The sequence below is a fragment of the Boeremia exigua genome (genome assembly GCF_020726555.1).
Source record: "Boeremia exigua strain MPI-SDFR-AT-0100 chromosome Unknown C7974scaffold_2, whole genome shotgun sequence".
Classification (NCBI taxonomy): domain Eukaryota; kingdom Fungi; phylum Ascomycota; class Dothideomycetes; order Pleosporales; family Didymellaceae; genus Boeremia; species Boeremia exigua.
In genome coordinates this window covers 1,355,689-1,378,220 of record NW_025763519.1, presented here as the reverse complement: position 1 = coordinate 1,378,220, position 22,532 = coordinate 1,355,689, and the positions used below count along the sequence as shown (strand labels likewise).

At 56.3% G+C, this 22,532-nt stretch overlaps 10 protein-coding genes across 10 annotated transcripts; 3 read left to right on the top strand and 7 right to left on the bottom strand.

Annotated features, from left to right (window-relative positions):
* Positions 1-607: 607 nt before the first annotated feature.
* On the top strand, positions 608-3,126 carry C7974DRAFT_447046 (uncharacterized protein; the record flags this gene model as incomplete). Its single annotated transcript, XM_046145620.1, has 2 exons — positions 608-2,920; positions 2,965-3,126. 2 exons carry the CDS (start codon positions 608-610, stop codon positions 3,124-3,126), a joined length of 2,475 nt encoding a protein of 824 aa, XP_046001467.1.
* Positions 3,127-3,576: 450 nt separating this feature from the next.
* Positions 3,577-4,630, top strand: C7974DRAFT_430928 (uncharacterized protein; the record flags this gene model as incomplete). Its single annotated transcript, XM_046144741.1, has 2 exons — positions 3,577-4,029; positions 4,265-4,630. The coding sequence occupies 2 exons, from the start codon at positions 3,577-3,579 to the stop codon at positions 4,628-4,630; spliced, it is 819 nt and encodes a 272-aa protein (XP_046001466.1).
* Positions 4,631-5,927: 1,297 nt separating this feature from the next.
* On the top strand, positions 5,928-7,643 carry C7974DRAFT_301479 (major facilitator superfamily domain-containing protein; the record flags this gene model as incomplete). Its single annotated transcript, XM_046137854.1, has 3 exons — positions 5,928-6,063; positions 6,135-6,528; positions 6,575-7,643. 3 exons carry the CDS (start codon positions 5,928-5,930, stop codon positions 7,641-7,643), a joined length of 1,599 nt encoding a protein of 532 aa, XP_046001465.1.
* Positions 7,644-7,735: 92 nt separating this feature from the next.
* C7974DRAFT_303634 (uncharacterized protein) lies at positions 7,736-9,730 on the bottom strand (the record flags this gene model as incomplete). The annotated part of the gene is made up of 1 exon (XM_046137953.1): positions 7,736-9,730. One exon carries the CDS (start codon positions 9,728-9,730, stop codon positions 7,736-7,738), a length of 1,995 nt encoding a protein of 664 aa, XP_046001464.1.
* A 178-nt stretch (positions 9,731-9,908) lies between these two features.
* Positions 9,909-10,873, bottom strand: C7974DRAFT_447036 (uncharacterized protein; the record flags this gene model as incomplete). Its single annotated transcript, XM_046145619.1, has 1 exon — positions 9,909-10,873. The coding sequence occupies one exon, from the start codon at positions 10,871-10,873 to the stop codon at positions 10,178-10,180; it is 696 nt and encodes a 231-aa protein (XP_046001463.1). The 3' UTR covers positions 9,909-10,177.
* Positions 10,874-10,957: 84 nt separating this feature from the next.
* C7974DRAFT_409025 (uncharacterized protein) lies at positions 10,958-12,757 on the bottom strand (the record flags this gene model as incomplete). Its single annotated transcript, XM_046143370.1, has 1 exon — positions 10,958-12,757. The coding sequence occupies one exon, from the start codon at positions 12,755-12,757 to the stop codon at positions 10,958-10,960; it is 1,800 nt and encodes a 599-aa protein (XP_046001462.1).
* Positions 12,758-13,151: 394 nt separating this feature from the next.
* On the bottom strand, positions 13,152-14,045 carry C7974DRAFT_302740 (uncharacterized protein; the record flags this gene model as incomplete). The annotated part of the gene is made up of 2 exons (XM_046137914.1): positions 13,152-13,742; positions 13,794-14,045. 2 exons carry the CDS (start codon positions 14,043-14,045, stop codon positions 13,152-13,154), a joined length of 843 nt encoding a protein of 280 aa, XP_046001461.1.
* Positions 14,046-14,925: 880 nt separating this feature from the next.
* On the bottom strand, positions 14,926-15,932 carry C7974DRAFT_351080 (uncharacterized protein). The gene is made up of 2 exons (XM_046139476.1): positions 15,617-15,932; positions 14,926-15,563 (listed from the first exon to the last, which is right to left on the bottom strand). The coding sequence occupies exons 1-2, from the start codon at positions 15,924-15,926 to the stop codon at positions 15,082-15,084; spliced, it is 792 nt and encodes a 263-aa protein (XP_046001460.1). The 5' UTR covers positions 15,927-15,932; the 3' UTR covers positions 14,926-15,081.
* Positions 15,933-17,000: 1,068 nt separating this feature from the next.
* On the bottom strand, positions 17,001-18,732 carry C7974DRAFT_447029 (putative exoenzymes regulatory protein aepA precursor; the record flags this gene model as incomplete). The annotated part of the gene is made up of 2 exons (XM_046145618.1): positions 17,001-17,502; positions 17,556-18,732. 2 exons carry the CDS (start codon positions 18,730-18,732, stop codon positions 17,066-17,068), a joined length of 1,614 nt encoding a protein of 537 aa, XP_046001459.1. The 3' UTR covers positions 17,001-17,065.
* A 1,993-nt stretch (positions 18,733-20,725) lies between these two features.
* Positions 20,726-22,473, bottom strand: C7974DRAFT_327785 (alpha-1,3-mannosyltransferase CMT1). Its single transcript, XM_046139018.1, has 2 exons — positions 22,265-22,473; positions 20,726-22,209 (listed from the first exon to the last, which is right to left on the bottom strand). Exons 1-2 carry the CDS (start codon positions 22,419-22,421, stop codon positions 21,008-21,010), a joined length of 1,359 nt encoding a protein of 452 aa, XP_046001458.1. The 5' UTR covers positions 22,422-22,473; the 3' UTR covers positions 20,726-21,007.
* Between the last annotated feature and the right edge of the window lie 59 nt (positions 22,474-22,532).

The following is a 22,532-nucleotide window of genomic DNA, read 5'->3' as shown; positions in this document are numbered from 1 at the left end:
GGCAGAACATGGAAACAGTAGGTCAGGCAGCAACATGCCCTGGAGTCCTCAAGAAATGGAGATATGAACATGGACGTTGAGGACTACAACGTGACACGGCGACTGCACAGACTCTGCGAGCTACCAATGTGCAGTGCGTGCCTGTCTGGGAAGTGGAGCGAACGTAGCAAACACCACTCACCCGATGCAGTGTTGATCCAGGTTGATCCAGTGTTTCACGCTGCGTGGTCAGGTGACGTGTGCCCACAGGCGTAGGAGGTCTCGCGGTGGACAGCTCCTCAGTCCCCCACGAACAAGAACAAGCGAACAGGCCCCGGCGCAGACCAGCACCAACACCAGCGCGACGCAGGCACCAGCGGGACGTCCCTCAGTCGCTTAGGGCCCGCAATCCGCAGGCGCAATCGGGCTAGCGCGCGGCGCGGCAGCGGCCCCGACACCACCGCATCGCCCTCCTGCTGCTCTCCACCACGCGCACCTCTCGTCCCCGCCCGCCCCCCTCGCCGCCCCGATTTCCCGCTCCGACAGCATCGACGCGTGGCTGGAGGGTCTGACGCGCGCATCGGCCGTCTCTCGCCCCGGACCCGCGCGATGCACCACGGCGTCCGCCATGGCCGACGTTGAAGACGCGCCCGCGCCGGGCTCGCCCGCGCCGGCGCCCAACCCGGACGCGCAGACGACGGTCAACGACTTCCTGGACTACACCGAGTTCTTCCCGTCGGACCTGGTGCGCAGCCTGACGCTGATCGGCGACCTGGACGCGACGTGCGCCGACGCCGTGCAGCAGGTGCACGAGCTGGCCGCGCTGTACTGCCGCCTGCCGCAGCTGCCGGAGCGCGCGCGCCCCGACGCCGCCGCCCTGCGCAAGCAGATGGCCGCGCAGCTGCAGACGGCGCTCAACCAGCGCGAGTACGCCTACGCCGAGGCCGCGCGCCTGTACGAGGTGACGCTGCGCCACTGCCAGCGCTCGCAGATCATCCGCCGCAAGCTGCAGGCCCAGCCCGAGCCGCCGTCGCGCGACCCCACGCCGCCGCCCGTGTCGCCGCAGGCCCTCAAGCGCGCCTACGACCGCCCGCGCCTGCTCGCCTTCGACCGCCCGCACGCCCGCTCGCAGGTGCCGCTGCCGCGCGGCCGCCGCGCCCACAGCCTGTCCGACTCGTCCGACTCGGACGCCCGCCGCGACGAGCGCCCGCGCAAGCTGCCGCCGTACAAGGACCGCCTGCACAAGCCGCGCACCCGCGCGCCGGGCGTCGCCGGCACCAACGTGCACAGCAGCATCGCCGGCATCTCGACGAGCAACGCCCTCGCCAAGCTGACCCCGCCGCCCGCCGACGCGCGCCCGGGCAGCAAGTGGGCCCCGTGGATGAAGCTGACCGAGTACGAGATGGCCGTGCTGCGCAAGCAGATGAAGAAGAACGCCGTGTGGACCCCCAGCCTGACCATGGTCAACCGCGAGCTGGAGCGCAAGCACCGCACCAAGGGCGACTACCAGCGCGAGCGCGCCCGCTGCGAGGCCGCCGGCGAGCCGCTGCTGGACCAGGAGCCCGAGACCCTGCTGCAGATCGCCACCGCCCAGGGCCTCGACGACCCGGCCCTGACCGCCACCGCCAACGCCGCCGACGGCCTCACCGCCCCCGCCGACCCCGCCCCGCCGCGCGACGAGAGCCTCGAGCCCGCCGACAGCCCCCGCGACCTCGACACACGCCGCCAAAAGGCCCGCGGCGGCCTGCGTGCCCTCGAAGACGCCACCAAGACCATCCAGAACGCCGCCGACGGCCTCAAGGAGCTGACCTTCTCCGCGCCCTCCATCACCACCCCGCCCGCCTCGGCCCAGCGAAAGAGGTCGCTGCTGCGGCCCGCCACCGGCAAACGCAAGCGCGACACGCCCCCGCCCGCCGACGGCTCAGCAGAACCCGGCCGGGGTGCAGAAGCCGCCGAGGACGCCGCCGACAACGACACGCTCCCGCAACTCCCCGAGCCCAAGCGCCCACGTCTGCAGCTCATCGCTCCCGCTCCGCCGCCTGACCGCACTCCGTCCACGCCCGCGCCCGCCTCGGCAGAGACTCCAGTGTCCAAGGACCCGCCCACGCCTGTGGACCCACCCTCGCCTGCAGACCCGCCTACTCCCGCAGACCCGCCTACACCGGTGGACCCGCCTACACCGATGGATTCTTCCCCCCTGCCCCAGCCTTCTCCCATCCTCCGGGCCTCCACACCGCCGCCAGAGACGATCAAAAGCTCTGTGCAGGTACCGCTTGCTCCTGCTGGCCCCAGCACGCCCAAAGTCCCCAAGCCCGAGTCTACGCAGTCCAGTCGACAAGCCACGCCTGTCCAGCCATTTCCCGCCGAGCCTCGGAGGTCGTCTCCGATAGTCGCCATACCAGCATCTGACCCGGCACCTGCACAACTCGCCCCCACAGCGCCTTCCACACGGTCGCAGCGCAAGTCCATCACCCCCAAGCACTCCAGCCCACCGCCTGCCGAGCCATCCAGGCCCACGCGGTCCAAGATTCCAGCGCTCCACCGAGCTTCTTCGCCCGAACCGGCGATTGCCTTGCGGCCCCGCTCTTCTCGCAGCCACGTTCCAACGCCGAAGGCTCAGAGCGAAGAGCCCAAGCCCAATGAAGGCCGGCCCGTTCGCGATGTCCGCCGGCACAGCATCTTCAGTCAGTCTGCGCTGACTGCCCCCGGCCCAACACGAGTGAGCTCGCGTAGAAAGCCGCCACCAAAGGGCGAGGTGACCTCTGCCGAGAACGGACAGAAAACGGTGACGCACGTCAAACGATCTCAGGGGAACAAGAACATCAAAAGGAAGAAGCACGAAGGCCAGCCTGAACAGGCCGAAGAAGTCGACTCGGACGAGGAGCGATACTGCATCTGCGACGACGTCAGCTACGGCCAGATGATCTCCTGCGATAACAATGTAAGCTGCTCCGACCTTCCATCGTCCTTCACTAACAGGCGCAGTGCGATAAAGAGTGGTTCCATTTTGAATGTGTCGGCATGACCCAGATGCCCGCCCGCCGTGCCAAGTGGTACTGCCCGGACTGCCGCGAGAAGCTAGGCACCGACGCCTTTGGCAATCCCAAAGTGCCGCCTGCGCTGCCGGGTCGCCGTGGTAACAGGTAGGTTCTCCTCTTCTTCTCCGTCGACGGCATACTGAATTATAGAGGGGCTGGAGTCATTGAGGGCGCATAGGCTGGTAGAGCATGGAATGGGCGGCGCGATGGCGTTCACTTTTCGATACCCTGTTTGCGTATGGGTGGATCAGTATTTGCAGCCGACGGTCGGCAGGGCTCGTACAATGACAGAAATTGTTCATGGTAATGTTTGTACATGCTATCGCATTGGTATCTTTATATCCTAGTTGTACGTTGAAAGAAGCGCCGGCTTACTCAAGATCTGCAAGCTTGACCCCAGCTTTCGGAAGTTTTAAGCGAGGCGCGAAGGAGGGGCGCAGCCGCAGCTCAGCCGCCTCCAGGCGTCGCGCTGACTTCCTTCCTGCTTCCTCCTCTCTGGTGTTTATTTCGTGTTCTTGCGACTGTCTGCTTTCGTGATACCCAGCTTGCTTTACACATCATGACCGTCTCGACGACATTCGTCCTGGGCGCGAAGGACACTTACTTCTTCAACACCCCCACTCACTGGGCGCATCACAACCTTCCGGGGGATATCAATGCTCTCTTCACCAAAACACCGCCCATACGCGACGTGATTGAACTCGCTCTTGGCGTGGATGGCGCCTACTTTGTCAGCTACCGCGACCACGACGGCGGGGTTCTATGCAAGCACTACAACCTCCCCAACCCGCTCGTCGAGTACCTCTACGCGTCGCATCCGGGCGTGATTCGTGATTTGTCTACGCTCAGTATCACGCTGGGGCCCTACGAGTCGTACTATGCTTGGGACAGGACCTCGGCGTCTTGGAGCAACGTCCCAGCGGGTCTCGAGAAGTCGTTGCTCAACCGGCTGGAGAGTCAGGATGCGTGGCGGACCACTTGGAAGGCGGATGGGTATGAAGCGCCTTGTTTTGTCAGCCTGGGTAATGATGGGAGTTACTTCATGCGCACCGTGTCTGGCGGCGGGTGCTGGGACTTCAAACTGCCCAAAGTCGACGCGCGGAACGGGCTGGGCATGGTCGGCGGAGACGGATGGGAGGGAATCCGCGGCACCAACAAGTTTCTCGAGGAGTGCTCAGACTTCACAGGCGTCGCGGTGAGTCGACAAGGCCATCACGTGCCAGACACGCGCTGATCAAAACACCTAGGCTGTGCACTTGATGCCGCCCCAGGCAAACGCCTACGTCCTCATCCTCACCAACGGCAAGACGTTTTCCAACCTGCCCGAGCACACGTGGGCAGACTACGCCAAGATGGCAGATAAGCTGCCCGCGTTCGTCCAGCAAATGGCGCCGTTGCCGCCGATGCCCCAGCAGCGTGTGGTCCCGCAGCCACTTCCCCAGCCCCAGCCCCAGCCGTTTCAAACCTTGCCTCCGAATTACAAGACAAGTCAGCGCGGTCAGGCGGGCTGCTGTCCGTCCATGAATTCAAATGTGCCGCACACGTGCTGTCCGCCGGCTCCAATGATAGCGCGGCCGTGGCCGTTGCCGCCTATCAACGCGCCCCACAGTTGAGGAACTCCGTTTATGGAATCTGGATTCTATGGCTTTTCAGCGCATGCATAGCAGAGACGTTGTCCCAAGTCTCTGTTCGCTGGACCAACACCATCTTGGCGCTTTCAGCCTGCATATATCTTCAGAGATCTTGCCCCTTTTGAAGAATTCTCCTATCCTCATACTCACACCCACCAAGCCACTACGTCTTCCTAAACGAGTAAAGGGGAGATAGATGGATAGAGAAGGGGGATCATGACACGTGATTGTGCACGCAGCGCAGGGTGTGTTGAGGGGTTACTGCGGTTGGTCATCTTTGGAGAAGCAGGCTTGTGTTTGAACAGAGTTTTTTCCGTTTTCGGAGCATGGAGTAAGAACTATCTCCCCGGTATCAGACTGGGGAAGACAGCGCAATGCGGGGAGTCTGTCCACGCATCGACGCTCCATACTTAGATCTTGACCGCGCTTGCGAGTCCATAGCACAAGCCAAACAAGCAACCAGTACAACCCTATAGTCAGAACTAGCGTACCATCCCTTCCGGCCGAGCACATCCGACATGCACATGTCTGCTCTGAGTCTCACAGCGCCTGTCTCACGCAAAGCGGCAACACGCTGCCGTCGCTGATAGGCTGTTCGGAGAGCTTACCGCACTAGCGCAGGGTTGATCGACGCGCGCCCGCGTCCCCACTCCCAACTCCGAGTCCGTCAGCCACACCGCAGACATGGATCTCCGCCCATTATCCGCAAGGAGGCAAGTCCCAATCAACGCGTCCACGACTTCGCTTGTACGACTATGCGTGAGTCGTCGTGCTGGCGACTGAGACGTTGGGCTGCAGAGGCGTCCTCGATTTTGTTGTGAAGATGGCGACGTATTGAGATTGAGCAGAAAACTCTAGGTTTGAAGGGATAGATGCGTGCACGATGTTGTACAGGAGATCGAGCTGTCAAACCACGACGTCGGAATGCCCCACCGCAGCCCGCTTATCTCGAGCAAGCATTCCTCGCGCGTTAAGCTTTCCACGGCTTACACTAGCGATGCCATACTGCAGGTAAGTCAGTACGGAAACTGCAGCCAATCGAAACCAACACGTCTACTGTGCAACCCTCCGACTTTGTGTGTATGGCTCGAGTCGCATCGGGACTCCTACACACCTCCGACGCTACAGGGATGTTCGACAACGGTGAAGGATCAACAGACGCATATCGTCGAACTAGTCGAATGCTCGACACAGATATAAGTACGCCCGCAGTCCCGATTGCATCCTCAAGGCACATATGACCACAAGGCACTCGCCAACCTCAAGGGAAACCTCTAAGATGGCGTCCCACACCGATAAAGAGCTCGTTCCGGGCACGGAGATCATGAACGCCGACGGCAAGGCAGATAAGGCGTTGATTCCGCGCCCGTCCTCCGACCCCCGCGATCCGCTCAACTGGTCAAGGCCGTGGAAGAGTACGTAGTCCGCTATACTTCCCGCTCTCTACTGAGTCCCCCTATTCGTCCCGCTCTACTGACACCCCCAGTGACCGTCGTCGTCAGCCAGGCCCTGTTCACCTGGATCTCCGTCACAGGGGCGCTCTCCATCGCGCCCATGTTCCCGCTGCTGGGCCAGGAGTTCCATCTCGACAACAACCAGCTGGGCATGCTTACAGGAATCACTGTGATTACGCTGGGCGTTGCGAACTTCTTCATCGTGCCGCTGAGCAACATCTTCGGGCGGCGCGCGGTGAGCATCGTCTTCTCAGTGCTGATCCTGCTGTCGTGTGTGTGGCAGGCGCTGGCTACGTCGCACAGGAGTTTGCTGGCTGCGAGGGCTATCAATGGGCTGGTGTGTGCGACGAGTGAGACGATTCCGGTGCAGATGATCGCCGACGTGTTCTTCCTGCACGAGCGTGGGCTCTGGACTGGAGTGTACTTGTGAGTGTGCCGCACTCATCTCGATATCCGTCACTGACAGACACAGCACAAGCTACTTCATGGGCGCCTTCCTCGGCCCCATCATGGCCGGCTCCATCGCCTCCCACCACGGCTGGAACGCGTTTTTCTGGCTCGAGACGGCACTGTCGGGTGTCTCCATCGTCCTCGTCGTCCTCGCCTTCCCCGAGACCCGCTACCACCGCAGCCACAACACCGCGTCCTCCAGCCAATCCTCCCTGCGCATCCACAGCACCACGTCCGAGAACCCATCCGCCAGTGGGCTCGAGAAACAGTCCTCCCACACCGCCCTCGCCGCCCTCGACACAACATCCCACCCCACCGGCCGCCCCTCGCGCTCCCAGTTCGCCCCCTTCCAACGCCCAGACCCGCGCTGGAAAGCCTTCGTCGTGCGCGACACCCTGACGCCGCTGAAATGCCTCTTCAACCCCATCATCCTGTGGGCGGGCCTGATGGTCGCCGGCCCGGCGGACCTACTGCTGTTCTTCAACCTAACCGAGTCGCCCGTGCTCGCCGCGCCGCCGTACAACTTCCGCCCGGACCAGGTCGGGTACACGAACTTCGCGTTCGCGGGGGGCGCGCTGCTGGGCCTCGCGACCGCGGGGCCGCTGTCGGACTGGACGGCCGCGCGCGCCACGCGCCGCAACGCCGGGCTGCGCGAGCCCGAGATGCGGCTCCCAGCCCTGTTTCCCTACGTGCTGCTCACGCTGCTGAGCGCGGTGCTGGGCGGGCTGGCGTACCAGCGCGCGTGGGCGTGGGGGCATGTGGTGGTGTGGGGCTACGGGCTGGCCGGGCTGTCGGTGACCACGGTGCCGACGATTGCGGTCGCGTATGCGATTGACTGCTACAAGCCGATTAGCGGGGAGATTATGGTTGTGGCGACCGTGTGCAAGAACTTCATTGGGTTTTCGTATAGCTACTGGGTGTTTGATGTCGCGCATGCGAGTCACGACGGGTGGGTGACGCCGGCCATGATCATCTTTGCGTGTGTGGCTGCGCCCGCGGTGCTGGCGGTGCCGTTGTACTATGGGATGGGGAAGAGGTTAAGGGCGTGGACGAGGCATTCGGATGTGCATCGGATGGAGGAGTTGATTTAGGGGGGACGAGAAGATTGTGGAGTTGGCAGTGGAGATTGAGACTTCTTTGCGGACAGTGGATAGCACCGTACTCATATCATTCTAAACACACCTCACAGCTTCTCCAGTCTTTGCGCTTCAACGCTTGACGTGCCCAGGAAGATGCTCTTGTCAATCCTCACCGACTCCTTCCACGACACGACGCCATCGGGCTCCGTCTCCTTCAGTCCCTTTGACCGCACCCACCGCCTCGCAATCTCCTGCGCGACAAAGCCCGGGCTGGCCGTGGCGTCGTACAGCAGCACTGCTCCCGCCACGACAGCCTCGAGGTGATCCAGGATCTCCCTTCCGCGGTACAGCAACTCGTCTTTCGTCTTCCCCTCCACCAGCCCCAGAAGCGCCTGCACCCTGTCCCTTACCAGCACAATCTCCCCGTCGAACACCGCGTCGCAGCCGTCCAGCACGCCCCGCACCCACGGCGCAAACACGTTGCGCAGGACATCCCCCCCGCCCAGACGCGCGTCGGTCAGCACGCGCACCACGTCCTCGGCCATGACGCTGACGGTGCCCTCCCAAATGGGATTGACGAGGTTATCGCGGTAGATCTTGGCCACGTTGAGCAGCCCGCCGTCCTCGTTGTTCTCGCAGTACCCCACGCCGCCCAGGCACTCCATGCACTGCCGCAGCCCGTGCACCGACGCCACGGATACCTGCGCCTTGAGGACCGGCAGCAGCAGCCGCAGCAGCAGCGCGATCGCGGCCGGGTCGCGCGGGATGAGGGCCGCGGCTTTCGTGGCTGCGACCACGGCGCTGGGCGTCTGCTCGAGTGCACCCTGCAGCGCGACGCCGAGGAAGGTGAAGTGCGCTGCGGCGTGGTACTTGACTGTCTCGTCGGCCATCCAGCGCAGGTGCGCGGGGTTGTCGTGCAGCAGGCCGCCGCGCACCTTGCGGACCTGGCTGTAGGCGCGGCAGATGGCGAGGCCGCGGGACCAGTTTGCGGCGCTGCCGGCGGCGGTCGTGAGGCGCGTGATGTTGAGGACGGCGGCGATTTCGGCCACGCCCCGGCCTTCGGTGCCGATGAGCCAGGCGCGCGCGCCGCGCAGTTCGAGTTCCGCGGTCGGGAGCGACTTGGTGCCGAGCTTGTTCTTCAGCCGCTGGATGCGGACGCCGTTAAGCTCCGTCTCGGGGGGGGATTCCAGGTTGACTATGTTTGCGGCGGCGGGACGCCCGCCTCGTCGCCGGCGCATGGGCATGTAGAAGGCGCTGATGCCCTTGTCTGTCCGCGCCAGCAGCACAGCCATCTCCGAGTCGGTAGCGCTGCTGAACCACTTGAACCCGTCGATCCGCCACGGCCCCAGCGGCATCCCCACGGCGTCCTCGCTCCGCCCGCTCTCCTCATCGCGCGCCAGCTCCTCACTGCTGAGCCGCGTCGCCAGCGTCTCCGTACCCGACACATCACTCCCCCCGCTGCGCTCCGTCATCCACTGCCCGCTGGTCCACGCATACTTCGGATCGCGGCTCGTCAGCCGCCGGTACGCCTCCTCGAGCACCCGCACCCGCCCGATCTGGTCCGCATCCGCGTCCCCCAATCGCCGCGCCAACAGCGTCGCCGCGCCATCCGTCATGCTCATCGGACACCCCGTCATGGTGCCCGTCACGCTCCACACATGGCCCAGCGCAAACTCGTACACTCTGCGATTCACGCGCGCCGTCTCTTCGGACCGCGCATACGCAACCGCGACCACGCCCTCGGCGATCCCGATCTCCTTCAGCGCGCGCCACCCGCTGGTCGTCCACAGCGCGTCGTCGCGGTTCTCCTGCCCGAAGGTCGTCAGCGGGCGCAGCGCGGGGTGGTTAGTTTCGGCCTCGGTGGCGAGCGCGAGCACGCGCGGGGCGAGCGCGAGGCGCGCCACGCGGTGCAGGTGCTGCGTGACCACTGCTCGTTGCGGGGGCAGATAGAGCTCCAAGATACGGTCCAATACTCTGTCATCAGACAGCGAGGTATTTGGCTCGTTGTGTGCTGCGGCGTCAGGTGACGTGTACTGCGGCGGCAGGGCGGGCAGGGCCTGGAAGAAGCCGGCGGTGGACGAGGACGGAGTCGGCGCCATGGTAAGCTGGGGCTGAACTTCCAGGACGGCTTTCAGCATCTTGGAGGCTGGAGGCTGGGGACGCGGCCATGTTGTGTTGATATGGTGGTGTGATGCAGGTACCCCGACTTGGTGGATCGACCTCGGCTCTACCCCGCAAGCGCTAGCGACTCGAGGGCGACCCTTGTATGGCACTCTGGTTCTCGGTCTGTTGTATGGAAAATATGAAGTACAAGAGGATGCTGCTGCCTACCCGAGGATGCCTGAAATTACTTGGTCTGGCTCATGTGGCTTCTCAATATGCTCTGTGGTGCCTTCACGTGCACCGTCTGATCAGTGACCGCTCACTTCTTCATCACTGCCATTCATCCAGTCGGGAGAGAGACATAGTCTTGGGTATGCATTGTAGCAGCAGACAGCTCAATTCAACGCTACCTACAACGCAAAGCCATCACTACCCCAACCTGATCAAGCCCCCTTGAACAGGTCCTCCAGCATCTTCTTGTCATAGCCCGGCTCCTTCTCCACAATCCCGAGTTCTCTTCTATCTCCGCTCCTGCTATCCGTATCGCGGAACCGTCGTCTCTGGTCACATTGCGGTATCGAGCGGATCAACCTTGCCAGACGCGATTGTCGCTCTTCAGGAGACAACCGCGCACTGCTCCCCGCAGGCGCCGAGGTGGGTGACGCATTGGGTCGTACATTGGCTGCGTTCACCTTCAGCAGCAGACTTTTGATGTGTCGCTGATAAGCACGAATTTCTTCCGTCTGAGACACGATGTTGCTCCTATCTACTGCAGGCTCGTCATCTCGATCCTGCATGGGAATATCACCATCGAGGTCCATGTCGTCGCGCATGGAGGGTGTGGCAGGTACTGTGTGCTGTTCGTCTGGATCCCAGACGGGGATGTCGTCGATGGCCTCATCATGTCGCGGTGAAGGCGGCAATACGGGAGAGTCTGTCTGAATATGGGTAGGCACTATGGCCGGCTCCGGGCTTGGACGCATTGACTGCATGCCCTCGGGCAGCGCTGGTAAACCTTCCTCCATCGAAGCATCTTCAGTTTCAGAAGCAGCATGCTCAAGTGCTATCAGCCGATTCTGTTCGTCCTTCCTATTCAGAGGACCTGTCGATATATCCTTCCCGCTCGCGAGATGCGTCATTGCGCCTTCGTTGGGTATGCCTGTCGATCTTCGCCTTCGGTCTCGTTCTTCCGATGCCGGTTCTATCTTCGCCGCTTGCAACTTCTAGTATGCATCAGGATACTTGTCGTATTGTGGACGGAACTTGATCTTTTGAACTGGCTCGAACGATGGTGAAGTATCGGAGACGCTGGGAGATCTACGGGAATCCTCTGGACAAGGGGGAGCACCGTCGGCACTGTCTGTACGACCTCTGGACGATGCTCTAATCGCAGAGTATTCCTCTTGGGCTTCCTTGCACCGACTCTTGTTCGTCATGTCTTGGTCAGCGTCTTGGTTGTCGAAGCCTGATGGCAGAAAACGCGCCTCAGAGCGTATGGAGTCCGGACCGGCTGGTATCTTCTCATGATGCACCAACTTGCCACCCAGAGACCCGGAACTTTCACGATGTCTGCCGTTGGGTGAGTCGGCGGCGTTATTTGCCTTCTGCAGCCAACCTTTGACTACCTCGCGCCCGGGAATGTTGGAAGCTGGGCTACCCAGTAGTTGACCCCTTATCTGTGCCATCGACGCATCGATTTCCTCGATTCGATTCTCGATACTACAGACTTGTTGCGAAGCGACCCTGTCAGTCGGCAAGACACGGCTTTTAGGGCGGGGGCTACTGGGCGGTGTTGGGGCTGGATCCGACAAGACACGGTTCCTTGGGCGGGGACTATTTGGTGGTTTCTGAGCTGACAAATCCATAACATCTCCAAACTGAGGAAGTCCGGTTTCCGCTTCGCGCTTAGTCAAGCGGTCCAGGATGGGAGGCGACAGATCGGGCGTGTCAGGAAGCACTCCAAAGCGGGATCCTGCCAGACTTCTCGGTCCAGTCATCTTGTCGACACTGCTTTGCTCCCGGAACTTCTTCAAGTCTGCTATCTTTTGCTTTACGCTCATTGGGCGTGGACATTCCTTGTCACATCCCTCCTCTCTACAGGCCTTAGGCAGGTCATCAAGTGTGTACACATCTGTGAGCCGAAAAGACGTTATCGGTTCCGTTCTCAGGGGATTAAGGATCCGGACTCCCCAGTTCTCAAGACCGAGATCGACAAACTCAACTATCCGGTCTCGATTTTCAGGATCGTGTTCAAAGGACTCTGCAATGTCTCGAAACTGATGCCTGGGCCAGCCGTCGATAAAGTCTAGCATCATGTTCACGTCGTCGATGAACTCATTTGCCAGAATGAACTCAGTATCAATGCGATCCTGATTGGCGTTTAGACGGCCTCGCTGCCTGTGCTTGTCTCGCCATTGAGTATTGGGTGAAACCGGTGACCTTCGAATGACATGGCTGAAATCTTCCGTATCCGTTCGTCTGAGGTTAGTAGACTTCGATGTCGAGGTGAATGGATTTTCGTTTCGCTCGTCTTGAATGCACGACCACCGAGGACCGAATGTGGATGTCAGGAATGAACTCGAATTCTCCTCGTCACTAAATACAATGGAATCTCTTCGTGGCGATGGTGTTATTTGTGACTCTATTGACTCCACTGCTTCTGCTGAATGGACGACGGCCGTCAATTGTTCGCGGATGGCCTTTCGCTGTCTCATCGATTTCAAACGAAGCTCATGCAAGATCTCATCGTGTTCGGCTTCCGATTTTGTGCGCGATTTTGTCTGCAAATCCTTGTAGCGCGCAATCTCCTGGTCTTCGCCTTTGGCGGCTTTGAGTTCCTGCCAGCGGGATTCAGCTTCTGAGCCACTTGTCTCCACAGCGGCAGTCTCGTTGGAAGCGTCGCTTAGGCTCGCGATATCAGCCACGGTGGTATCAGAATCGCCTGGAGCATCGATATTCTGCCTCTGGAGAGCGGATTGCCTGCTCTGGAATGTCTTTCGCTCAGAAGAGGTGATCACGGCCATGCTGTTAGAGTCCCTCGGTCAAAGTCAAACTCCTGGAACAATGTCGAAACGAATGTGGCGTTGCGGAAGATATGTAGGTTGAAGATACAATGTTATGTATGTGCGCCAGTGTGATGTTTGTTGGGGATGCATCGCGCAAGGAACGGCGAGTGATCTCTTCCGTGGCTTGTAGGTTGCACTTGCTGGACGGTCAATTATCAAATGAAGTTGCCAGCGACAAGCCTTCCCTACCTGGAGTAAGAGGAACATCACAAAGTGAGACGGCTTCTCTGCGAATTTAACCCAAGAATTCATTGCACCTAATGCGATTATCGGCCGGTGAAAGTTGGCGAGCTTACAACACAGGAACACTGCCTTATGCGTGCAACAACCTTGTCTTCCTTTTGCAATCGTCTTACTCGAACTTCATCTTGTTGATGATGCTCCCAATCCCCTCAACATAGATCTCCACATCATCGCCATCTTTCAAGAATCCCTTCGGCTCCATGAAAAGGCCGACGCCGCTCGGCGTACCGGTCAGGATCGCAGTACCAGCCCTCAGCGTCGTGCCTCGGCTGAGGTGCTGAATGATCTCGCCAATAGTAAATATCATATCGTCTGTGCTCGTCTCCTGCCTCTTCTCTCCGTTGACCTTGGTCCAGTACTTCAGTTTTTGAGGGTCACCAACAACCTCCTTGCTCGCAATGCATGGCCCTATCGGCGCAAACTTATCGAATGACTTTGCGTAACCAAATTGACCACCCGAGACGGTAGCTGGGAGCTGGAAGTTTCGCGCGCTGACGTCATTGCCGACTGTGTAGCCGAGGACGTAGTCTTGCCAATTGCTTTCGGTAGCATTTTTGCAGTCTTTGCCAATGATGATTGTCAGCTCTCCTTCGTAGTCGAGATCACTTTGGCAGTCCTTGTGGATGGGAATGTCATCAAGCGGTCCGGCGAGGGCATCGCTCGGCTTCATGAAGATGGCCGGGTTGGACGGAACGGTGAGCTGGAGTTATCAGCAATAAAGCAGAAAAAATTCCACTTATGGATGACGTACATTGCATTCCTCGGCGTGTTTTCTATAGTTCAAACCCACACATAAGATGATGTTTGTGGTCGGCAGTGGACATAGCAGCTTCGATACTTTGGCTTTGCCACCGTTCTTGCTGAATCCGCTCTTCACGTCCCCTTCTAGCACATAGACCTCCTTTCCTGTGATCTCCCTTGTTGGCGTCTCTTTTGTCAGATCACCGTAATAGGTCTTTCCGTCGTCGGCTTCAAACCGAATCAAGTGCGAAAAGACTGCCATTGCTTGAGTTCTCAATGACGTCGAGAGTAAGCGGTTTGGTGTCGGCTTGAAGCTTCTCAGCGTTCTTTTCGGTGCGACACAGGAGCGTGAATAGAAGAACAGTGGGCGGATGAACATGAGGAATCATTCATTGAGATACAGCTTGATTACGTGGTGTCATATGTGGGGGAGAACTCTGCCCCACGTCCCAGGTGGGGCTAGACGCGGTACCTCCTTGGCCGAAATTTGTGGGGAAGGTCGACCTTTGGACCTACCCTAGCGCGGAACCTCAAGAAGCAGTGTCTCTGGTCTTACGCATGATGCGATACATTTGCGACGCGCTGATCTGACGAAAGACACGTAGAAACGCCTCATGTTCGATCGATAATCGGCCGGGCTGACTGAAGGTTAACGGTATGGCTTTTACGACTATCGCTTCAGCCTTAGCTCAGGCATCTGATTATGCGCGAAGTATGGTCTAGGAATCAGTGCAAGATGTGTTCTCACCTAGCTTGTCAGCCCCCTTGGCGTTGATGAAGCACGGTGTATTACAGTGGAGGTGTCCTAGGAGAGAGCAGCGCCCATTCGCTTATCAACAGGTGCATAGAGTGTGATGGTTTCAGCCTTCATGTTTCATTTCAGTATTTGGTTGGTTGGTTGCAATCGATTCGTGTACCTACAAAAGGAGTGCTTCGAGGCTAATGGAAATCAGGATATCATCCTTCAGCATGTGCTGAGAACAACACGCGAGAAGACACATGCGGTCGCCGGTCTTCGCGCCCCTGACAGGTCTCAGACTCGTTCAACAAGGACACGTCGACGTATCAGTGCAGACGTTAAACAAGAGCCTGCACACTACAATCCCAGGCCGAGACTTGATCATAACTGTACACAGCCGATGCCACAGGAGAAAGCCAGTTTACCTGCAGGTCACAGTAGCTAAGATCTCATCTTTCTCCTAGCCCAAGCTTCGACGTCCATGACTTGGGGAAGGATTGCTTTCGTCATCGCTACATCCCCCGGCTGCTTTCCCTCAGCCAACCACTATAAGGCCAGATCAGCTTCTGCATAGAGCACTCGTATACACAAAACCTACAATAAACATCTGTCGATAGTGGTATGGTGATAACGCGATAACGAGCCACTTGGGTAGCCATATCGTCCAGCCTTTACTCCTCTCGCCTCTCTCCAAAGCCTTGCTCACTTCGTCAACTGTTGCGACATCGCCAGCAATCTCGTAAGTCTTCTCGAAACATTCTTCCCGACCCATCAGGGCTCGTGCAACAGCACTACCGATGTCGTCGCACGCAATCCATTTCTGTTTGCTATTCCTAAACACAGCCTTCATAGCACCCAAGAAGAAAGTACGAGCTAATCCCGCCGGGGGTATAACGTCCATGAACCCGACTGGCCTGATAACGGTCCAATGTATACCGGACTCGTGCAGATATTTCTCGATGGAGTATTTCGAATGGAAGTGTTCAACCTCAGGATCCTCACAACCTGCTACGGATGAATACACAACGTGGCCGACCCCTGCTCGTCTGTTATCACCAAGGTCATGTTTGGAGGGCAACAAGGCGGTATCTCACCTGCGCGCACCGCCGCATCGACAAAGTTCTTGCCTTGTTGGATCTCTCCTTGCACGTCACCAGATCCGCGGAAGTCAGTGACTAGGTATGCAGCGTCGCAGCCTCTCAGTGCGGCTTCAAGTGAAGCACCGTCCTCGAGATCGGCTTGTACGATGTCAATTCCTTGAGACCTCAGCTTTTTGGCGGCCGCTGACTGCGGGGACCTTGTCATGGCACGGATCTTGAGATCTTTACGATCAGCGGCACGCAAGCTTTGCAAGACTGCACCGCCCTGCTGCCCTGTTGAGCCTGTAACTAATACGGTGAGCATGGTCGAGTTGTATAGTGGTTATGATAAGAAGACGTCGAGATGGCTACGGAAATAGAGGGTGCAATGGCGTCGATTATGTCCCTGAAGATAAATATAGTCGGCGATCAAATATCCGCGGCTTTCGGCGTCCACGGCATCCGTGGCCTCGCTCGCGAGAGACGATAGTCCCAGCACGGCACCCATATCCCCATTACCTAAAGCATTATACCGCCACAAAAGAGCCACTTGACTTGATCACGCCATTTTTCACAATCCTAGCTTGGCCAAAGAGAGCCATATCGTAGAGACTGGTACCGGTTGAGTAACACTTGTTGTTGCGCGGAGCCGACGATACCAAGAGCTTGATTACCTGTGCTACATACACTCTTTGAGCGACAGATTACAAATTCCATCCCGAAATTCAGGCAGAAACGTATTTCGGGCTAGCAAGACTGTTCCGTTAATTACAACACGAACGGAAGAATCCCGTGCTAACTTGGAGGCTTAGTCCCGAGAATCCAGGTTACTCCCCATGTTGGGATTATATTCACCACAACGCTTCAACCAAGTCGTTCAACGTAAACCGAGACAAATCAAACGCAGTAATTCGGCCGATGTGTCTAGTCTAGTACGCCGAATTCTAAATGCCTATAGCTAACCATGTCCTTGAGGCGTGACAGAGCTATGAACAGCGGATTGATTGTCTCTAATTACAAGCATAGGCGTTAGAGAGGTTTCCAGTATCAATTTGGAATTGCCATTTCAAGCTTTTGCTGACTTAAAACTGGTGTAGTAAACGTTTTCGTTGTAGCTAGCTTTCACTAGGTGATGAGCGTCAAATTTGTGTCTACAATGTTACGTCTAGCATAATGCCTAAGATCATTTCTAAGATTTATCTAGAAGACTACACTTTCTATAAGTATCTCGATAATCGTTGCAACCTATACGTTTGGATCTGGGTTTTCTAAGATAGTATAAAAGTATGTGAGAAAACCTTCTACAAGGTTTGATCTTCATACGCCTACTCTAGAGAAGTAAGCCATTAAATTTGATGCTATCTCTACCCTCTGGTTGTGTTCGCTGACTAAAGGCCGAAATTCTACTAAGGTACTCTGCTCATTGGACCCTAGGGGATCCATCTATCTGGACACCAGCCCACATTACGGCAGAGCAGCATCCCACACTTTCTCTCCCTCGAAATAAGTACGCAAAACTTGCGCCTCAGCAAATTCGCCCCGACTCAAATCTCTATCCACAACAATAAAATTAGCTTTCTTGCCCACCTCGATACTTCCAATTTCTTTGTCTTTTCCAACGGCCTGCGCGCCATTCAAAGTAAGCATACGCAATGCAAGTTCAGCACCGCTCTGTGTTGAGCCACCACCAATTTGGTCCAGCTTATTGGCCATGTACCTCAGGATGGTAGGTTCAGGTGATGCGCCCCAGTCAGACCCGATGGTGATATGTGCGCCTGCTGTTTGCATCTTGGCGAAGTTCCAATCCATGAGTTCGCTTCCTTGTTCAAGCTCGCTTCCAAAGAATGCGGCAGGGCTCATTTCAGCAGTAACATTCAACTCCGCATATCGCTTGTAGTCTTCTACGATCTTGTTAGAATACAGATCAGTAACAAAATGTGCTTGTATTACATACCTTCGTTGACGCCGCTATTGTGCGCGATTTCGTGTCTAGGGCCGCCGGGATTGGTTTGTCGTGCTGCTTCAATGGCGTCTAATGCCATTCTTGTTGCTCCTTCGCCGGTACAATGGATTTTTACCGTCATTCCAAGTCGATCGTACTCAGCAACTGCCTGAGCAACGTCCTCGACTTGAATGTGCGTGCTGTTGACTTTGCCGTCCGCGTTGAGTGGCGCGTGCGAGAGGAACGGCGGGAGGGGAACACCATCCAAAACAATCTTAACAAAGTCCGGGTGAATGTGACTACTTCTAAATCTCTTCGCTTCTGCGAGGAGGCGGATTGAATCATCCTTACTTTCACGGGACACCCACTCAGGCCCATAAACTATATGCGTATAGATATCGAGTTTCACTGTCCCGTCATTTTCCATTTCGCTGAGTGCGCGCAAGAGCATGGTATTCGAAGATGCCTCTTGGACGCTCGTGATGCCGGATTGATGCGAGGATCGCATCGCACGTTGTAGGGCCCGCTTGATGTGCGGTGTACCCGGACGCGGCAACGCCACTCCAAACTTGTTCATGGCAGTTTCACCCAACTCGCCTGTTAGGCTGCCGTCTGCTCGTCGCAGGAAGATAGACCCTTGCGTGTCAGGCTCGTTGTTCACATCGTATCCGGCCAGCTCCAGTGCGGCCGTATTGAGGAGCGCGCCGTGGCCTGCACCACCATTCACAGCCACTGGGCGATCAGGAAATGCTACATCCAGATATTGGCGATCAACGGTGTTGTTGGGAAAGCCTTCGCTGCTGTAGACTCCAGCCAATATCCAGTTCTGATAGGTGTTGATATATTCGCAGGCGCATTCTCCTTGCTCTACTCTTTCAGCAATATTGAAGCTTGTAACATTTGTACCAATGTTGGCGTCTGATATGAGGGCAAGGCCTGATATCATCAAATGTGAATGTGCATCGTGTATTCCGGGCATGGTGAAGTTGCCTTTAAGATCAACGACGATGAGTTGAGAACGATTAGCTATAGAAGCTACATCCTCTGTTGTTCCAACATGCGTAAAAATTCCGTCAGGTGAGACTATGAAGCCAGATGCCCATGGGTTGGTGCTGTCGACGGTATAGACCGAGCCATTGATATAAGCCACGGAATCGGCTAGCGCCAACGATGAAATGTTAAGAGACATTGATGGATGGTATTCTCGTAAAGGTGGTTGTACTGCAATATGTGTTCAACCCTCCATTCTTTATCTGCATTCATCTTTTACTATATCGGAAAGATTCTCCGGTTCCGCGGGTCTTCAGCCACCTTCATCAATCTGGGGCGGAAACTTTCCAGGAGCTCAAGGATATCATACACAGTAAATTGTCGTGTCTCGGCTTGACTCTGGCTTTAGGATCCTAGCCACAATCTAGGATGTTGAATTGGTAATCGGTACCAAGAAAAATGATGGCCTTATTGATGTTATAGTGCCGGAATGTATCAGCTCACTATATGGATCTTAGCTGTTGACGGCTTAACAAAGACTGGACCAGGTGGAGCAAAGGCATGGCTAGGTATGTCATTCCCCCTCGGCCTGGCTGTGCACATCCTACCTAAGGATAGTAATCACAATTATGGTATCTATCACTAAGCAGGTATGCTGTGACCAAATGACAGGCGTGACAGATAGCGGACATGGTTAAAGTGAGTAGGGGGGATTGTAGATATTTCTAAACAATCATTCGTTTACTGCATAGTACACAATACATAAGTACGACTTCGCTTCCTCAAAGTCGTGATAAAATCAGGCACCAACCATTTCAAAATTCGACCTCTTTCGAATTGCCTTGCGACTTTGTGCCGAGGTAAGATTAGATGATCGTGGTGATATCGCCTTAGCTGGTTTATCATTACTGGGCAGTAACGATGCATCCGAGTGCACACGCTAAGCCGAACGTGGCAGTTTGCACCGCCAAGTCTTCGTAACCCATGTCTTGCGCTAACCCGTCTCGGTGCAGCGGACAAACCTCCGCCAACGTCACCACGATCACGGCCCTGACAACACTCCTAATCAATCTTCCGTTCTACAGCTACTAAAGGCACGATTGGCTAGGTAGCATCCCGTGCGCAACGTCTGCGTGGTCTATGCGGGTAAGGGCGTCGCAGATGTACGGTGCCTGTAAACGAAGTGCCGAAATTGAAGCCGTTGAAGCGGAATAGGTGCGCGAGATAGAATGCGGCGTGTGGGAGCTAAGTGCACAAGAGCAGATTGAGAGGTATGACAAACATATAAGCAACGTAAGATTCCTTTACGCATCGCCTGCCAGGATCAAGGTATCTATGTCAAAATGAAGTTGAGGCAGCGGTGGGGCAATTTTGTGCGCGGAAAAGTTGATGCGGCGAGACAGCAGTGTGGGAATTGTGATCATAAGACTACAAGATCGCTATTCTCGACGAAACTGGATCTAGGAATGAGAAAACAGGTGGCTGCAAGTGACGCTTTGCATTCAGATTCCTCCAGTCCGGCCATCCATTGCCAATTCAGCATACACTCTGGAGTTGATGGGGCCTTCTCTACAATGTGTCATTCTTCGGGGTTTATAGCCATGAGAACCTGGGGTCTATCGTAGCTATTCAACCCCTTCTTGACATTCTCCCAGGCTCGACAAACACGAGTGCCTGTTGATACTTCTTGAGCCAAATACGAATAGACAAATGCACGACAGACCTGACCTATGTGGCTTCTCAGACGGGCAAATATTGCTATGGCCTACGAAAAGGCAGGAGTGATGCGCAGCAAGACATGGGAAGTTGCACAGAACCAGGGCCAAGTTGCAGCAAAATCAACCAGCGACTATATTCCTTTCGCGGATCCTCGAGATGATCCTCCTAGCCGATACCTCAGCTCTCAGAAAGCTGTTGAGGAAATGAGTCGAAACCTGAAGTTGAGTTACTTTTCGGATGCAAGATAGGTTTCTATCACCCAACGGCACCGCAGCCGCCGTGTCAACAATCACGCCTTTCAATGTCTATCACTACAACAAGCGGAATCTCGTCATTGCATACATTATTGCAGTCGGTACAACAGCGTTGGTGCTGGGCCTGCTCGTATCCGCCAGAAATGGTTTTCTAGACAGCACCGCAAATTTCTAAGCTGTTCTGAGTGCGACTATCCGTAACCCGGGGCTAGGAAACTTCATTGAGCGATATAAAACAGGCGATACAGAACTCAACCCTTCTTCGATGGCTGGTAGTCCGGAAATTCTCCAGTTGAAGTTGAAGTGTGGGAGACTACTGGACAACCACATGCCGGACATGGAGAGAAGCGAGGCCGGAGATGTGAACGCAACCAAAATCAAAGCTTTTGGGGGATCAGAACAAGTCTTTTGGCACTGAGGAATACGACACATCCTTTCGTTCCTCAGAATGAATAGAGGGACAAACACGTTTGTCCAGTGCAAGTTTTTGCCCGTTATCTCTTATTTTCCCGCTTTTGCCGAAACTCTCGGCCTCAGTCCTTCATCCCAATCGATGAAAGTCTGGTGCTGATAATCCGGCATACATTTCACTTTCTCCGGTGGCTTTGTCTCCCACTCAATCCTCCCATCATTCCCTTCATTCCCTTCATTCCCAATATGTTTCACCACATACCCCTTGAGCGCCTTGATCTTCTTTGTCGCTTCATCACTATACTCCACATTTACACTCGGCACCACCGCAATTTTACCATATCCATTCGCCCACATATCCTTCGCAAACAGTTTTGGCTCGCCCTGGAAGCACTCGCCCGGTCCACGAGCCCTGAACTTGATGCGCCCGTCTAACAGCGGCTTCGCAGTGAACGAGGTGACGCCGTTCCAGCACGCAAACACCTGGAAGGGCTTAGCAGCAGCAAGCCGAGCGCGCGCCTTATCGTCATTCCAGAAGAGATTCCACGCAAAGTCCCAGCTCCCGTCTTCGGGGATCTTGAAGAATGTATCGCCAGTCATGCCGCGCGCGATCCAGACATCGTAAAATGTTGGATTTTCGCCCACATACGTCCAATCCATGGCACATGTCTGATCAGCGCCCTGCCAATTCCGCTGGTGAAGGAGCTCTAAGATGTCGTCTGTGCAAAGCGCAATGTCGTTAAGGAAGATGATGGTGGTGTCTGGGTCGTAGTGTTCTGGGTAGTTGAGAAGATCCTGCAAGGCAAGGTTCCGCAGGCCTGCGAGGGCCTCAATGCGATCTTTTCCAGCGGCGGTAGGATCGATGTCACTCGTCTGAAAGAAGTACTTCACACCGAGGGCTTGCAAGCGGGGACGAAGTTCGTGCAAGACTTCAAAGGTGCCGTCATCGGATCGGCCTTCCACTATGGACAGCACGCAGTTCTCTGAACCAAGGAACGTGATTGTTTCAACGATGGAACCCAGTAACCGTGGAAGTATGTGAACACATTGATGTAGGTCAAGTGCGAAGAAATACCTGGGCTGCGACGAGACTTCAGATTGGTTTGGTGGGTGTCTCAGGTAAGCATAACGGTCAAGGTTCGGCTGTTGGCACTCCAGACGAGAAAAGTTTGGATCTGATGGATTCAAGATAGCCTGGATATATTCTGGTGCTTGCGCGACCAGAGTATCGTTTGGTTTTCTTGGCAACCCAGTTGGAACTGTTCCGGGCGAAAGGGCGCCACCCGATGTTTCTGGAAACCGTCAGGTTCCTTTCGTTCAATAAAACCGGAAAAAATCAATACATACCCTCTGAAGGTGAGCTGAGGTTCTCAGTGCTGATGTGCTTCGTCTGAAACACACGGTCGCTGTACCGGACGAACCCGAATCCAAGAATGAGAAGGAAGATGGCTGAAAGTAAAGCGATGATTTTAAACAGCGATCGCAAGCTTCTTAAGTTAGCCATGGGCGTAATAGAGGGCTTCAATCGCCAAAAATGTCAAGTGTGAGGGTTCCGAAGTTCCCACAAAGAAACAGCGACATGACCTCGAAGGAGTCGAGGTGACCGCAGACCCGG

Coding starts and splice junctions, on each gene's coding strand:
- C7974DRAFT_351080 (XM_046139476.1), bottom strand. CDS start 15,926: ATGCTCACCGTATTAGTTACAGGCTCAACAGGGCAGCAGGGCGGTGCA. Junction 15,564..15,616: donor CGATGCGGCGGTGCGCGCAG/GTGAGATACCGC, acceptor ATAACAGACGAG/CAGGGGTCGGCCACGTTGTG.
- C7974DRAFT_327785 (XM_046139018.1), bottom strand. CDS start 22,421: ATGGCTAACTTAAGAAGCTTGCGATCGCTGTTTAAAATCATCGCTTTA. Junction 22,210..22,264: donor CCTCAGCTCACCTTCAGAGG/GTATGTATTGAT, acceptor GACGGTTTCCAG/AAACATCGGGTGGCGCCCTT.